The sequence below is a fragment of the Mus caroli genome, chromosome 13, assembly GCF_900094665.2.
Source record: "Mus caroli chromosome 13, CAROLI_EIJ_v1.1, whole genome shotgun sequence".
Taxonomy (NCBI): Eukaryota; Metazoa; Chordata; class Mammalia; order Rodentia; family Muridae; genus Mus; species Mus caroli.
The window spans coordinates 31124915-31141624 of NC_034582.1; the positions used below are offsets into that span (position 1 = coordinate 31124915).

Consider the following 16710-nt stretch of genomic DNA (forward strand, 5'->3'; position numbering starts at 1 on the left):
AAAGGAAAGGAAAGGAAAGGAAAGGAAAGGACCCTTAATTGCAAATTGCCCAGTTTAGCTGTGGTGGTTCCTCAATTTAAGAGAAAATTGGTGAAATCAAATGTAAAGAATTCTCAAAGCTGACCTCTCTAGAAGAAAACAACAAACAAACCAAAAAACCAAAAAAAAAAAAATCAATTAGGAGCTTGGACAGGAAGCAGTAGTATGGTGGCTTGAGAGAGATGTCAGCTAGGTTCTGCCTAGAAAGGGAAGAAGAGGCTGCTGTGGAAATGGAAGATTGACTTTTCATCCAGGAAAGGAAATGGGGGCGGGGGAACTAGAAATCGGAAGATACTAGTTGGCTGGAAAGGTGCACTAGTATATACAATTTAAGTTTTCAGGAAAGCAAGAATGGTTGTCTCCAAGTGCAGAGAACACATCACCTGACTTCCTGTTTCTCTTGCTCTCACTTTCTTCCTAGTTTTGCCCTGCTCCTTTCTCTCCCTACAGGTGATGGAGATGGGAATTCCACTTAATTTCGTGAAATGTTTAACCTATAACAGGAGTGGTATTTAATTTCCTTTTAGCTTCATTATGTTTAAACAAACCAACTCTAGGTCCCTTCTTCATAGAATCCATAATTAAATTCTGAGCTTTAGAGGTAGCAGCCAAGATGGAGTGTGCTTTTGGGGTACCAAATTGCTGTAGGCAATCTTGATCTGCAGCCTTTCACAACCACCCATCCTGAAAATGCCTTTGTCTCCCAGAAGCTTTGGCGCTTGATTTTGGCTTCTTTTGTCTTAAAGTCCCATCTCCCCCCCCCCCCCCCATCTCCTCCAGCAAGCCTTGGGATTCAAATGTAGATGGCATGCAGATTATTGGGAGAATAGGACCAACGGAGGCTGCCTTGGCTATTGAGGAAGAAAGAAGGGAGGGAAGAGGAGACCTCCAATTTTCAGTTTTCAGCCATTGTTCTCTAGAGATGGGAAATGGCTGTGGTACCTGATCTGAAGAGTTGTACTCGGTGGTATTGGCTTGTGTGGTTCTGGAGAAAGAGTAAAATGGACTGCTTGACTCTCCTCCTGGTTCAAGTCAGGTAAGAGTTGAAGCTTATTGATGTGATGTGCGTTGTAATTGTGTGTGTCCATTGTCTCACGTTGACCACTTCCATACCTTTTAAAATATGTACTGTGCGCCCTGCACTTAGTACTATGTGGTATAAATTTTGGGACAGTCTTCCTGAAGAGTTTGGGAGTACTTCCACACCCACGCACGTGGTCTTGGTAACTGGTTAAAAACTGCACTATTTCATAACGGTGGTATAAATTCAAAGACACAAAGCGATCTTAGGCATATTTACTTTTGTTATAAGCACTGATAAAACGTTTATATTAAAAAGTAAAGGAGGAAGGCGGCATTTGAAAGTAAGATAAGTTCAACTTATCCTCAATTTGCAGACTAGCATTTAATAATCCAGTGGTTGTTGTAAATGGAGGGAAACGAGGAGGTCAGGGAAGAAGGGGGTAAATGAATAGCTGAAAATGTGGTCAGATTTTCCATCTCTAGTGGAAGCCACCTAACTCATTGGAGGAGAGGCAGTTGGTTCTGAGTTTAGGAGACTGGCTTGCTCCTGCTTTGGCGGAGTCTACCGGGAGTTAAAATGTGGGTAGTCATTATTTAGATCTTCGATGTTGTCAAATTTGAACTTTTCTGGGTTACTCTTCTCAGGTTTTTATCCTCCCCACCCCCTAGTCTGTTTTTTTTTTTTTTTTTCCCCACCACGGCGATGAACTACTTTACTTTGTATACTAGCTCGTCGTCTGAATATGGTTGCTGTGTCTCTCCCTCCTCTTTTGGAGGTAGGATAGGATTGAAGGCTCCTTAGAGATTAGTGTGAAGAGTAGAGATGTTTTTACTTATTTTGGTGTCCACTCTTGGACATGGGTTTGAATGTGAGACGTTATATGAGCATTGTCTTTTGAGGATCCCTGTTTTTTCTTCAATTTCCTGGTATGTTTGCTCATCGCTTGAGCACTTGACACACAAACGACTTTGAGATTCCTTTGTATAAAGTCCTAATTCTTAGCTTCCAGGAGTTTAACGATTATGTAGATGAATTAGTTAGTATAATAGGACATGAGGCGATCCTCCTGTGTAGCAAACAAAGAAACGCTAAGTGAGAAGGAGGCCTGTTGGAGATGGCACGGCATTGGCCGAGCCACCTGTGAAAGGCGGAGCTTGAGGTACCTTAAGTTGTTGATGAGTAGGCCTCCTTAACTTGTGGTTCTTGTTTAGGAATCTGATTATGCTTTCTTTGGCCACTGAAATTCCAGCTCATTAAATATCAACTTATGTCATATGCAGAGGGTGGTGTTTGGGATAGGAAATTCAAATGTGAAGATGAAGAACGGATAAACACTAAAATATACTGAGATAGCGCTGCAATGGAGCACTCACGTATCGAGTGCTTTGGGGGAGTCCCCGGAGAGAAGTATGGAAGACTAGGCTTTCGAGGTGGTGGTGGTAGTAGTTTTAAGGTTCAAGAGGGCTTTGCAGGCATTGGAGTCACAACCACCAGCACCTACGCGAAGACTTGGCATTTGTACTGCCGGACACCTGGGTATGAGAAAAGGCAGGGAACTCGACGTCAGTGGCTTTTAGAATGCTGTTGTACACAAACTAGTTGGGTTTAAAGAAGAAAACTGGTATGAGGAGCCCGATGTCTGGGAGGTCGGTTAGGATGGAGTTCTGAGGACTGGGATTGGGTGTCGGAGAGGAAGCTTTGGAGGCAATGGGAAGTGATGCCGACTTCCAGTACGACTTAAGGAGGGAAAGTATTGGTAGTGCCCCGAGGGGACGTTCCATTCATTGTGTTGCTTGCTGTTTGGAGAAAGCTAGATCCATAACCTCTTTCCCTATCGTCCAGTTTCCTGGCAGATGAGCTGTTCTGATAGGGCCCGCTCTACCCATCCCACCTATAACATAAGGAAAGGCCAGCGCGTTGCAGCTGACTGAGAGGGAGTGTTGTCTACCGGGTCCCCACAAGGAGCGTCACCATTGACAGCTTCGTTTCTTTAGAAAGTAGACCTCCCGGAGCCCACATTCGGTATACTCCTCTCCTCCCCTTAAGAGGAGGTGGACACTTAGGAGGAACCCGAGGCCTGGCGTAGGGAAGCTGCGGGCAGAGTGAGACGGCCGCGCCCTCGCGCCGCCCTCCCCGGTGCCCAGATCCCACCCCGGTAGGAGGCCCAGCTGGCGACACGCGGCGGGGCGCGCGGTCCCGGCTCCGGGTCTTGGCTGCGGCCGCCGGGGCGGCGGGCACGTGGCAGGGCGGGAGACTCCACCTGGCCACGCCGCTGGCCCCTAGATGGCTGGCGCTGTCCCCGGCCGGCGCACGCTGCGGGAGCACTGAGGCATCTGCTGCGCTATCCCGGTCACAGGCGCTAACAGAACCTCTGCTGCCGTCGGGTCGCGACTTCAGGCGCGTGCCCACCGTTCCGCCAGGTCCCTTACTTAACTTCGGGTCGGTTTACCTGCCCCGGCGGGCACAGTCACCGTTCACCGCGACCCTCAAGCACCGCCCGGTCCCGCCCTCTGCTGGGCAACTAGCGCCCACGTCCAGGCAGGGCCGGTGGGCGGTGCCGTGGCCACACAGACCCCCGGGAGCAGGACTTGGGAAACTCGGAGCCCCGCCCACACCGACTGGCCCCGCCCACCACAATATGCGGCCCCGCCCACCCCGCCCGACTCCTCCCCTTCCTGCCGGCTTGCTCCCTGCAGCCCGCCGCTGGCGCCCAGGCCCGGAACGGAGTCCGTACTCCCCTTGTCCGCCCCGCCCCGCCGCCTCCCACCCCTCCCGCGAGGGCGGCCCGAAAACCCGGAGCGCGGGAGCGTTGCTCCGCCGGGCCGGGCGGCAGCACTGGGCATGCTCAGTAGCCGGGGCAGGTTTTTCGGTCGCAAGTAGGAAGCTTTTTGCACTACACCGGAGACCGGGAGCCACGGATCCCGCCTCACAGCCCGCACCGCCGCCGCGCCCGCCCCAGCCCGTCCGGCCCCTGGCGGGCGCGATGAACCCGCGCCTGAGCCTCAGCCGGCCCGCCGGGCACTGAGCGCGGGCGCCCAGGGCGCGTTGCGCAGCTGCTCCTGCGCACAACCCCGCTGCCGCCGGCCCGCACCGGCCGCCCGGAGCGAGAGGCTGGTCCGTGCACTGCGCCCGGCGCCGGTCGCGGAGCAGGAAGCGCAGGCCACGCAGGGACCCAACTGGAACAAAGTGTCTGCCGCCGGGTGCCGCGCCCCGACCCCGCCGCGCCCCTGCGCCGCCCACCATGGCCTCCGAGGAGCTGTACGAGGTACTCCCCTCCCCCCGGCGGCGCCCCCGGCCCGCGGGCCTCCGTGCCCGGTTTGCTGGACGGGAAGCGTGCGCCAGCCCCCGGAGCGAGCGGCGGCCGGAGGGGCCGACGGGCGGGGGCGCCGGAGTTGCCGGGCCGGGCGGGGGGAAGTGGCGCTGACACGAGCGACTTGCTCAGACTCAGCCCAAAGTGCTGCTGGCGAGGGGAGCCCGTGCTTGAGCGCGGCAGGGTCCGTGGGCGGCGCGGGGGTGCTTTTCCTGCCCGTTTGGTCGAGCCTGGTGGACAGGGTGTCGCCTCACGGGGGGCCCGTGCGGCTGTCTCCACTCGGGTACTAGCCAGAGAGATGCAAAATTTCGCACCGAAAATGCTGAGCGTTGACCACATGCTTTAATTAGGTTAGCATTGTGGCCGGAGCCAGGAAATTGAACTTAAACGCCGATGCGCTGTCGTCGCTGCCTTGCGAGTAGGAAAGGGTTCTAAGAGTCGAGGCGATGAGTTATGGGTGATGGGTCTGCCAGCTTTAACTTCAAGTTTGAGAGTTATCGGTCTGGATCTTTCACGTATTCTGAATGTCTCCACATAACTCCTTGACGTATTTCAAAGTAGACTTCCTGGGAGTACAGAAGGGTAAAAGCTGTGCCTTTGGAATACGTTGTTGGTTTCACATATTTGTACATTCATCTTTTTAAGAGGCTTAAAACTCTCCAGATTCTATCCAGACTCACCTTTAGGATGCCTTTAGAAACTTGGCTGTTTAGGGATTGAAATGGGCATCTGTAACTGCAGCCTTATGTGATCCTTCCAAGGGGGTACCGCCTTCAGTGACTGCTTTCGGCATAGACTGAAGCTTTGTTGACAACAATGAGGCTTGTAGCAACTTTTTGATGAGTTTTGGTTGCTTTGGAAAAAAAAAAAAAAACCAAAGGTTTACAAAAGTCCTTCGAAGGAGGCTGTTGCATGCCCTTTATTTGAGCTTCAGTCTACTGTACCTATCATTGAAAATTGTCTCCCCCTTTCAACCATTTTACACATTAGCAGTGCCCTACTGTATTCAAGATGCTCTCTTAGGTCACTGGGGGATATGAAGAGAAAACTCCGCTCTCCCGAGAAGCTTGACTTCCAGGAATGGAAGTGTCTTGATGGGTGCCAGCACAGTAGAGGCTAGGATGTAGGCAAGATGTCTTACTCACCAAGTCGTGGAAAGTACAGAAAGGACTGAGTGTGATCAAGGTGGGGACTTACTTATCACATTAGATCATTCTTTGGTGGCTGGCTTGTGTGTTCACTGTTGAGCTTCTTGGGGGATTCTAAATATGGGTCCCATTTGGTATCTGGGGGAGAAGTGCACATTATACATAAGTTGTATCCTCCGTGGGTAAAGGAGATGACACACACTGATTGTGTTAGGAATTAGTAAAGTTACTTTCTGTTTATTCTATAGCTTCCTGTTTTCTACTCACCATTTTTCCAACATAGGCCACTTAGAGATAAATAACATCTTATACCAAGTTTGTGTTCATTCAGGGTGATTTTGAATGTCTGTGGTATGGAGGCTTCAGGGAGAGGTAGAGGCATGTCATGGGCAGTGCTCTCAAGAAGCAGCTCTTGGGGAACAGATAGCTACAGTGCAAATAAGTGGTGTACCTGGGCCATGGCAGTTTCCAGTCTGGGTCTTTCCTTAGTTTGTTTTGAGGGAAAAGATAACATGAAGATGCGACTGAAGTGATGAAAGCCATTGTAGGTGTGTTCTGGTTGGTATCTTTTAGGCTTCCTTCTAACTTCTTTACTTGGTGGAAACATCGGGACGGTATTACAACTAAACGTTGATGTCGAAGGGGTGGTAGCACAGCACAGTGTTTGAGGTCAACCTGGTCTACAGAGCTAGTTCTAGGACAGCCAAGACTCCAAAACAAACAAACAAACAAACAAAATAACAACAACAACAAAACCCCTCTCTGGAAAAAGCCAAAAAGACAACAGAAAAGCTGATGTTGAAGTTACACACTTGTAATCTCAGGACTCAGGAGGCTGAGACAGGAGGATCAGCAATTTCAGGACATAGTGAGCCTGTCTCAAACAAACAAAGAAAGGGGCCAGTGAGAGGGGTTAGCAGGTGAAGGCAGGCTCCTCCCACCAAGCCTCACTACCAGAGCTTGGTCAGTGTTGTGTTACATGGTGAAGGGAGAGAGTTGTCTTCTACAGATGTCCCTTGGAGCCCCCACACCAAAACTCAACGTGTAAAATGAGTACACTTACAGAAAAGGGGGGAAGGAAAAGTGATGTTTGGAAGTTTTGCATAGTGGCCAAGAGTCTGGATCTAGTCAAATAGCTTGTTACTGAAGTCCAGTTGTCATGTTGAGTAAACCTTGAATGTTGAGTAACCTTGAAAGCTATTTCCTCGTCTGTGGAGGTGGGATCAATGCTTTGCTTAGAGAGCTGTGAGCTTTATATGAAGACATACTTAAAACACTCTAAGAGGTAATCAGCTGGGTGGTGGTGGGCACGCCTTTAATCCCAGCACTTGGGAGGCAGAGGCAGGTGGATTTCTGAGTTTGAGGCCAGCCTGGTCTACAGAGTAAGTTCCAGGGCTACACAGAAAAACCCTGTCTCGAAAAACCAAAAAAAAAAAAAAAAAAAAAGAGGTATTCAGTCCTGTTCTATAACTGATCTAAAATGCCCAGTCGTGTTTTTGTTTAAAAAGATAACAGCATTTGCTCACAGAGGCCTTATTGTCCAGTAGGAGTGATACCCAACTGTAGATGAACTCTAAGGTCTGTCTGTCTGTCGTCTGTCTGGGCAGAACACCATGTGCTTCAGAGGCCAGGTCAAGGGAGAATAGTTTTTGTCCTGTTTTTTCTGTTTGTCCCTAAATTGAAATGCTCTGTGTTTGGCCTGAGGCTCTACAGATGTAGAACACTGAAAAGACTTGCCCTTAGTACCCCACCTTGATTGGAGGGCGGGTTTTCATGAACCGTGGTGGGTGGTCCGTTCTCACTTATGTCTGCAACACTTAGCCTGGAACCCTGTATATAGTAGGATCCTTAGTGTGACTAAGTGACTATTGGAACTATGTTTTGTGAATAAAAAACAAGGGACCGATCTTTTGGAGGGTAGAGCATCATCAGACTTCCAGAATTCAAAGAGCTCATTAGTTGAAGGGTAGAATAGACGCAGCCCCTATATCTCCAGCAGCTAAGTAGGGCAGGGTGAACTCATATTTGTGTGTTTGTGGCTCATGTATAGTCACACCTTATAGTGCATGTGTAGATGTTAGAGAACAACTTTGGGGTCTCTTCTCTCCTTCCAGTTCAAGATTCTTTATGTAGAGCTGAGTCTTGCCCTCTGATGAGCCATCTTGCTAGCCCAAAGCCTGTTTTTAATTAATCATAAATAAGAATATAGGTTTTGTAAAAGGCCAAACATCGGGGCTGAAGAGATATAGTTCAGCAGTTAAGAGCACTAGCTGCTCTTGCAGAGGACCAGGGTTCAATTCCCAGTACCCCTGTGGCAGTTCACAAACTGTCTGTAACATCAAGTCCAGGGAATCTGACACCTTTACACAGACATACACAAAGGCAAAACACCAGTGCACATAACAGAAATATTTTTTATAAGATCAAACATTTTGTGTTTTAAAAATTTGCATTTTAAAAAGTGTTATATAGTTGTATGTTTATCATGTACAACCTAATGTTTTGATATCTGGGTGTTGCGCAATCCCTTAAATGTGGCAAGAGTTGACATAGTGTCTCACAGTTATTTCTTGCTATGAAAACTGTACACATTGAACATTTTCAGTAACACAGTATATGCTCATTCCACAGTCACCATTGCTGTACAGTAGACTCTTGAACTGGCTCCTTTGTTTTTACTGTACCAATATTTCTCCAGACTGTTCTCCCTCAACTAAATGTATTCTATTTCTATCTCTTATGTTGACTACAAGCTAAGTTCGTGGTCCATCCATCCGTCTGTCCATCTGTCCTTGGCTTATTTCAGCATAGTGACTTCCATTTTTCTCAGTGTTGTAAATGACATAAACTCTTTTTTTTTACTGGTGGAATGGATGGTGGTGGTCTGTGCACACATACCGTACTCTCTTTATTCTTCCTTGGATGAGCTCGAGCTCCCTCCATATCTGGGCTCATGGTTGTGAATAGTGCTGCAGGAAACACAGGGTGTTGTGGATGCCTCTTCAGCCTCCTGGCTTGATTTCCTTTGGATGCCTGCGGAAAATCACATTCTCATTTCTTGAGGACCCCATGTGCAGTTTGACTACAGTGCTTGTGCTTTTCGTGTTCCCACCATCACCGTGCAGAGATCCTTTCTTCTGTCTGCCCCTTTATTATTGGTTATCTCTTGTCTTTCATAAAGGCATTCCAACAGAACGCACTTGGTTGTACTGTTTAAGAATTGATGACTGTGTGTGAGGATATGTGTGTGGAGGTTAGAGAACGACTTGGTGGCATTGATCCGCTTGGTTCCAGGAATCGAATCCATGCCATTGTGCTCGTGTGGCAGTGCATTACTGAGTCATTTGGCTGGTCCCGATTAAGAAGTGTTTATTCAGATCCTTAGCCTGTTGTTGTTGTTGCTGCCATGCTGTTGATACTTTACGTATTTTCGTTAATTTATTATCAGATGTAAGTTTCCAAGTATTTTCTTCCCTTCTGTAGGCTGCCTGTTTTGTGATTTCTGTGCGATCCTGTTTTGCCTGTTTTTGCTTTCAGAACAGTGTCTACAAAGACAAAGTACAAGCTTCCCATTTTGATTTCTTCTAGTAGTTCATTGCTTGAAGTCTTCGGTTTAAGCCTTTTATCGTTGTGAGGTGGTATTCTGTATATGAAAGAAGGGATTCCCTTTACAGATTCCCTTCTGCATGTAACCACCAGTTCTCTACACCATTTGTTAAAGAAACCATCCTTTGGTCTTGGCCCCTTTGTTGGCAGGGCTGTTGAAAAATCATGTGTCTATAAATGCTTGGGTTTGTTCCTGGGCTTTCCGTCGTGTTTGGTTGGTCCGTTTTATGCCACACTATGCACTTCTATTTATGATAACATTGTAGTGTATTTTGGTCAGTGTGAAGCCTCTAGGTTTGTTCTAACTCAAATTACTTTGGCTGTTTGGGAACCTTTTTTTATATATGAGTTTAAGAATGTATCCTGATTTTGTAAGGAAGAATGACTTTGGTATTTTGATGGGAATCCCATTTATTTTCAGATCACTGTGTTGTGGACATTTTTACCGTATTATTGATCCTAATCCATGAACATGGTATATCTTTACATTTATTTGTGTCTTTCATCGATGTTTTGCAGTCTTGTTCTTCTGTGTGTGTCTGTGTGTGTGTGTGTGTGTGTGTGTATCTGGTGCTTGGATCGATGATAGACAGTCTTGTGCACGACAGGCAGGTGCCCTAACGGTGAAGTACAACTCCTGCCCTGATAGAGTTCATTCTTAAGCCTTTCGCGTTATTTTACTACAGCTATTGCAAGCATGATGACATATTTCATTTTCAGATACTTAATTAAGTGTATAGAAACGCTGCTGGTTTTTATATGTTGGTTTTGTATGCAAAAGGGTTTTTTGGTGTTATCTTTGGGGTTTTCTGTATGAAATGGTATTGTATACAAACACAGCTGAATTTCTTTTTAATCTGGATGTCTGATTTTCTTCTGCTCTGTCTAGGACATTCAGTATGCTTTGAGAGTGAATATCTGTGTTGCTCCAGATTTTAGAGAAAGAGTGTGCTATCCGTGTTCTTGTCATAGATACACTTTATTGGGTCGCTACTCCCTGAGGACCTTTTTCCCGAAGGAAGGAATGGTGCTTTACCAAATGCTTTTCAGCGTCTATTGAAATGATCGTGTAGCTTCCGGTCTCTGTTCTGTCTATGTGATGTATTTGTGTGTGGTTCAGCCATCCTTGCATCCTAGTGTGAGTCACTCTGCATGCTGGTGGGTTAGTTTTCTTTTTTTTAAATACTCCATTGAATTGGGTGTGCTAGTATTTTATGGAGGATTGTTGCACCTATATTTATTCGGGGTATGAGTTGTAGTGTGCTTTTGTTGTGTTTGGGAGAGCTAAGTTGTGAAGCCGGCAGTCTTTGCATTCACGGGAGACATTTTCTTGCTTTGTCTCCTTACTCAGAACTGACTTGTTTAGATTTTCTATTTCTTTATATCATTCAGTCTTAAATGTGTATGAATCTTCAAGTTTGTTTTCTTTTAGGTTATCCACTTGATTAGTGTATTGTTGTTCTAAGTCTTTATGAGTTTTGTATTTCTGTTTTGTTTTGCTTTTTACTTTTTTTTTTTTGTTTGTTCAACTAAGGGTTTGTTGATAGGGATTTTAAAAATCTCCTCATCCCTCCACCTCCAGTTTCTATCTTAGTTTTTGCTCATTGTGGGTGGTGCCATCCCTGGACTGGTGTCCTGAATTCTGTAAGGAAGCAGGTGGAGCAAGCCATGGGAAGGGAGCCAGTAAGCAGCATCCCTCCATGGCCTCTGCATCAGCTCTTGCATCCAGGTTCCACCCCTGCTTTAGTTCCTGTCCTGACTTCCTCCGATGATGGATTTTGATCTAGAAGTGTCAGCTAAATGAACCCTTTCCTCCCCAGCTTGCATTTTGGTCATGGTGTTTTCTTGCAGCGGTAGAAACCCTTAAGACACCCAGGGCAGGCTGTTTTTCTCAGCTTTCTTCAGTTGCTTAGTTTTCTGTATAAGGTGCCTGGTGAGCTTTCCCTGTGTACTGAGCGTGTCCGTTGTCCTTGCTCAGTTCATGTTTAGACAGTCATGTTGACGGACATTTCTAGAAGACACAGTCTCTGGCTCTCACAACCCCCCCACGCCCACCCGATGACCAGGCCTTAGGTTCGAGAGTTATTTTATAGGTGCATAAGTTGGGACTGGGGTCCACTACTCTGCGTTTTGGTAGGTTATTCTCTGTACTGTTTCTGGCTGTTGCAAAGAGAAGTTTCTTTGATGAAGGGTGAGCACTTCACTTATTTTTGTGTATGAGGTCAAATGTTTAGAATGCAGTTAGGGATTACGCTGGTTTAGTAAAGTGGTGGTGGTAGCTTCTTCTCCAAGCGTCTGACTTCATGAGCCCAAGGTAGTTGGCATGAGTTTCCTCTTGTTGAGCGGGCTTTAAGACCAATTAAGAGACCTGTTAGCTATTACCAAGGAAAGCCTGCCGCTACTACCCAGATAGCCTTTCTTGTACTGCCATGCTGGTCGTTGTGGCTCGTAGGTATCATAGCTGGGTGGGACTGTTTGTCAGCCGCTTCCCTCCTGTGGAAGCTTATGTTGGTTCTTCTTTTATTATGAAGGCTAGTCCTCAAGGAGGAAGCTGTCAGGTCACTTCCTGCCCAAGGTCCTCCGGGCCCCCCAAGTTGCTTTTGGTATTGGTGTTTATCAGAGCAATAGAAAGCAAGCTAGACATGTATCTTTTTCTTAATACTAATTTTGTATGGTTTGCTCTGTGGTTACCATTGGGTTTACAAGGAGCATGCCATAGTTATAGGAGATTATTCTTAGCTATTAACAACATACATTTTAGTATAGTATATTATTAAATCTTTACGAATCTCATATAGATGTCTTTTGAACACATTCACACACACCACCATCGCTCCCCCTGACTCCCAACTTCCTTACCCATTCCTCTGTTGTCTTATTTTAAATAACCCACTGAGTCCGTGTACACACACACACACACACACACACACACGACTACATATACACACTCAATGGGATAGGGCCACCCACCAGGGCATACGTAGTTGACTTATCAGGAGCCACACCCTTAAAAAAAAAACTGACTGTCCCATGTGCTGATCTCATCAGCTGTCTGTAACTCTTCAACTGTGCCTAGGACCTGGTGAACCTCTGGGCACTCTTAAGCCAGAAGGTTGATTGGCCTGTTCTTGTGGAGGTCTTGAGTTGAGTGCATCTGTCCTGTTATGAGCAGAGGACACAGGTTCACTCTGGTCCTCCTAAATGTCTTAAACCTTTTTTTTCACCCTGTCTTTGGCCTTGTTATGTATGGCCCCTGAGCCCTGGGGTTTGGGGATGGGTGGGATGGTAGTGATGGCTTAAGGAAAAAAAAAAAAACAGTTCATTGATTTGTTGTTGTTTTGTTTTTCTCTTTATTTTTATTATTAATTAATTAATTTCCAAGACAGGGTTTCTCTGTATAGCCCTGGCTGTCCTGGAACTCACTTTGTAGACCAGGCTGGCCTCGAACTCAGAAATCTGCCTGCCTCTGCCTCCCAAGAGGGGATTAAAGGTGTGCACCACCTCCGCTTGGCTCTCTTATTTTTAAATGGGTTATTTTCTTGCAGCATTTCCAAGATAGGACTCCATCATCTGCTTTCTCATCACTCTTGAGGAGTTCATTTGTGTCTATTCGGACCGAGTTTCATCGTAGGAAACCAGTCTCCTGATGGTCTTGGAGATCGTTTTTTACTTTGGCATTCTGTAGTTTTACTATTGTACGCTGTATGACACTTTTATTACAGATATGCTTGGTATATGTTACACTGCTTTTGTGAATTTGTGTCCTATCTATTATTGACTTATTATTGTGTCTTATCTTACTCTGTCTTCAAATATTGTTTCTTCTTTATACCCATACCCATTCTTCTGCTTCCTTTGTTGAGAGTCTTGCTATGTAGCCCTATCTCTCTTTGGAGATAGGCGGGCATCCTCTTGCCCTCAGCCTTCTCAGTGCTGGTGTGCACACACTCTGCTTCTGCTCCCTTGGATTCCACTGTTGAGTCTTCTTGGTGTCTCGTTATTGATTGGCCTCTCATTTCCATCTCCTTGACTGTGTTTCATTTTTTAACTTCCCTCGTGGTTGCTGATTGTTTTCTTTTTTGTGTGATAACCTTGTATCTCCTTGACCCTAGCTTATAGTTCTTTTGAACTGAGTTTACTTTGGTAATTCCAGTTCAGTGGGCCACATAACTAACTGAATGTGGAGTGTGGTGAAAAAATTGGGAAGGGTAAAGGCGTCTGAATGTACAAGAATCAAAAGCAAATGCATAGTGAACTCTGGGGTTGCTGGCAGTGCATACCTGTGTTGCTCTGGTTGACCTCACTGGAGCTACAGCCTGTTCTGAATATATAACAGTTACACACTGCAGTGAATGCTGTTACTGCACACTGACCGCACACAATTACACACTATTGCTGCCTGACACACTGGCTCAGATCTGAGACCTGTATGTCATGAATTATTGTAGTGACATACAATATTTGTATTATGCATACAGGTTTTCTGTTCTTTAAGAAGCATAATGGTTTAATTATGGAAAAGAAAGACTTGCTATGTTTCTGTTCTCATTCTGTAGTGTGTAAATATCAAATTAGTATGTCCTTGGAGTGTAGATGTTAGACTATTTGATTTTAAAATTGTTCACATTGTTAACTTGAGTTTCGTAAAAGCGTTAAATTTTGCTTGGATTAGTTCAGAACTTCCAACACGTTCTGAACTAGCTCTCGACAGTCTTCTTCTCTCAACTTGCACAGTGCACGTCGGTGAAGTTAAACAATCGAAACGATCACTTAACTCTGACAAACACTGAGGATGCTCTGTCCTGCAGTATCAAATATTCAACCAAGGTGTCATTCTTTATGTAATAAAATAGTGCTAAAATTTGCCCTCATCTTTAATAAATGGTAAAATTATATGTATAGCAAGTAAGAGTTCTAAAATAAGATTAACTGATTTTTCTATCCATTTTCTATACCTGTGTACCCAGAGTTAATAATTTCTTGGATGAAAGGGTCATGAGTGGAGTAGCTTAAGGAAGCTGTGTGCTATTATTTAATCCACCCATTTAGTATTTTACAGTGTTTTCTGCCATTAACTATTCTGGCTGACTGTAGTTGTCCTCCTTCCTCCCCTGTTCCCCCAGGCTCTGGTGTTGCAGGAGTTTTCACTCTGCTCTGACAGGTGCCTGGTGGAGGTAACGCATGGGAGGCCTTATTTGGGTGCATAGTAGAGAGTCATTTTGTCATGGTGTAGTGGAAGGAGTGAGGTAGCTGTCACCTTGTGTCTACAGGCAAGACCTACAGAAGAATGGGCACTGGATGGTGCCCAGTTGGCACTCCTTTTTGTTCATCCAAAAGCCCAGCGTGAGGAGTAGTGCACCCACATGTAGGGTCTTCCCTCCTCATCTAACCTAATCTGGAAACTCTCTGGCAGATGGGCTCAGAGGGTGTCTTCTTGTTGATTCTAGATCCTGCCAGTTTGGATCCGTATTAGCTGCCATGGGCGTTGGTCTATTTTTATGATGTACTCACGCTCGCTCTGAGATTGGAATTGGAGGTGTGCCTGTGGTTTTCCTTGCTTTCTGCAAGCCCAATAAAGCCTGAAGAATTACGCTGTATTAAAGATGCACTTATTTAGATCAGGGGTCCTCAGAACTCTCAGAACTGTCATTTGCTGTGGCTTCTGCATCAGAGGAAGCCCTCCTGCCCCCTTGATTTAGAAATTGTAGTTACCATGACTAGGTGGACGGTTTGAGCCAACACTGTATTTACCTGATGATATTGAAACACAAAGTGTAAACTGGATGTTGTGGGGACTGTTTATGGAACTGCAGATATAGTTGCTCCTGCCTAAGTTGCTGTGTGAGCATGTTTTATCTAACTCTTCTTTAGCTGAGGCTGGCTTGCTCTGAATGTGCCAGCCTTAGCCTCTATCTTCATCCAGCCTGCCTAGCATAGGTGAGTCCTTACTTTACCGACCTTGAAACAAAGAACTTCTTCCTTCAAAGTCTGAGTCCATTTTGTGTCACACTGTAGCTGCCCCTTTTTACCTTGTTTTGTCCTAGAAGCGTTGTATAAATTTTCTTCTGAATGGTTGGGTATATATGTGTGTGTGTGTGTGTGTGTGTGTATATATATATATATATATATATATATATGGTTTTGGATATCTAAGTATGGTGTCTGGGTGACATGAATGTAGTAGACAGTTGTTACTGATATTACTAGTGATTGAACTCTGAAATAGCAGTTTATATTCGATAGTGGTGCATTAGGTGTCTGCTTTGGCAACAGTCTTACCAGGAAGGTATTTTGAAGGTAAACTAGAACCTGAAGTTTGCGTACATTATTTGAGAGGAGGGAAGATTTCTCCTAGAAAGACATTGCATTGCTGTTATTAAAATGAAATATGGGGCTGGAGATGGCTCAGCAGATAAGGGCACTGCTTTTCCAAGGAACCAGGTTCAATTGCCAGTACCTCTATCAGGTGGCTCACAAATGCCTGTAACTCCACTTCCAGGTGATCTTTTGGCCTTTGTGAGTATCTGCATACATGTAGAACACATGCATACACGTAGGCACACATAAAACATTTAAAGAACACCTTTAAAATGTATTTTATGTTTTCATTTTTGAACAAGATGTGTGGGAAGGCATGCTTTCTTCCAATACAGTGTCAAGTAGCTGAATTCAGTTTTCTAGATGATCCTTTCCCATCATTTGTTTGGAAAAGCCTAACACTGTTGATTGCAGGCTATGAACATTTCTTTTTGTCAGTAATTTACTGTCAGAACTTCACTGCATCAAGTAGATGCACACTGGAGCCTTTTATAATTTACCTTGAAACTAATCTCAAGAGAGAACTAGGGGACACCCCTCCTCCATTCTTTGTAAAAAAAAAAATAGTGACATATCTCATGTGCATTGTTCAACTCTGACTCTATGGGGACTTATGGGGCTGCTTAAGTTGATGTTAGTTGTAGCGTGCTTGGACTTCACTGGCTTTCTTAGCATGATCTAAAAGCGCAGAAGCACAGATCTGCCAAAATAGGCACATGCATGACTTAAGGTGGTGGGACTCTGCGGTCTTGGGTCATGGGCCTTGGGAGAGCATGAAGTATGAGGTGTATTTATGCAAAGGTAAGTGTTGGAATGAACTGCCTAGAAGGTCGTCTTCAGAGCTTTGGCATATAGGTGGTAAAGTTAAAGTCGTTTTTATGGTCTGTGTTGTACAGTTCTCTCCCAAGCCATTGCTCTGTACTCCATAGGCCTGGGGAGGGTTGCTATGAGACGTTTTGAAATGGTCCAGGAAGATGAGCCGTGTTAGTGGCTTGGTGGAGCCTGTGATCTCCTGCTGCTTGCATGTGTGTTCCCAAGCTTGTTATAAGAAACAGGATCCTGTGAATTGTCTTCTAGGACAATCCTTAACTGGAAGAAGTATAAGCTGATTTGGTGATGTGTGAGCGAGGTTTGAAATGGTCAGACCATCTTTTGTCAGTAATTGTCTCCAGTGCTTTGGAGCTTTCAGGCAACCTAGCTTCCTGCTGGCTGCTCAGGTGCTGTGTGTCCCAACTCAGCCTCTGCTAAGAGAGGTCAGTGTCAGC

General features: G+C 45.6%; 1 protein-coding gene across 4 annotated transcripts in view; it reads left to right on the forward strand.

Annotated features, from left to right (window-relative positions):
• Positions 1-16710, forward strand: part of Cdyl (chromodomain Y like) — a 207650-nt gene that overhangs the window by 67476 nt on the left and 123464 nt on the right. Inside the window, exon 1 of one of the 4 annotated variants that reach the window (XM_021180699.1) lies at positions 3762-4328. The exons of 2 other annotated variants lie outside the window; for them this stretch is intronic. In XM_021180699.1, the coding sequence (XP_021036358.1) occupies positions 4305-4328 (24 nt within the window). In that variant the 5' untranslated portion in view covers positions 3762-4304. Of the gene's footprint in view, positions 1-3761; positions 4329-16710 lie in introns of those variants that run through there. One more of the 4 variants, XM_029468275.1, reaches the window with a different exon arrangement.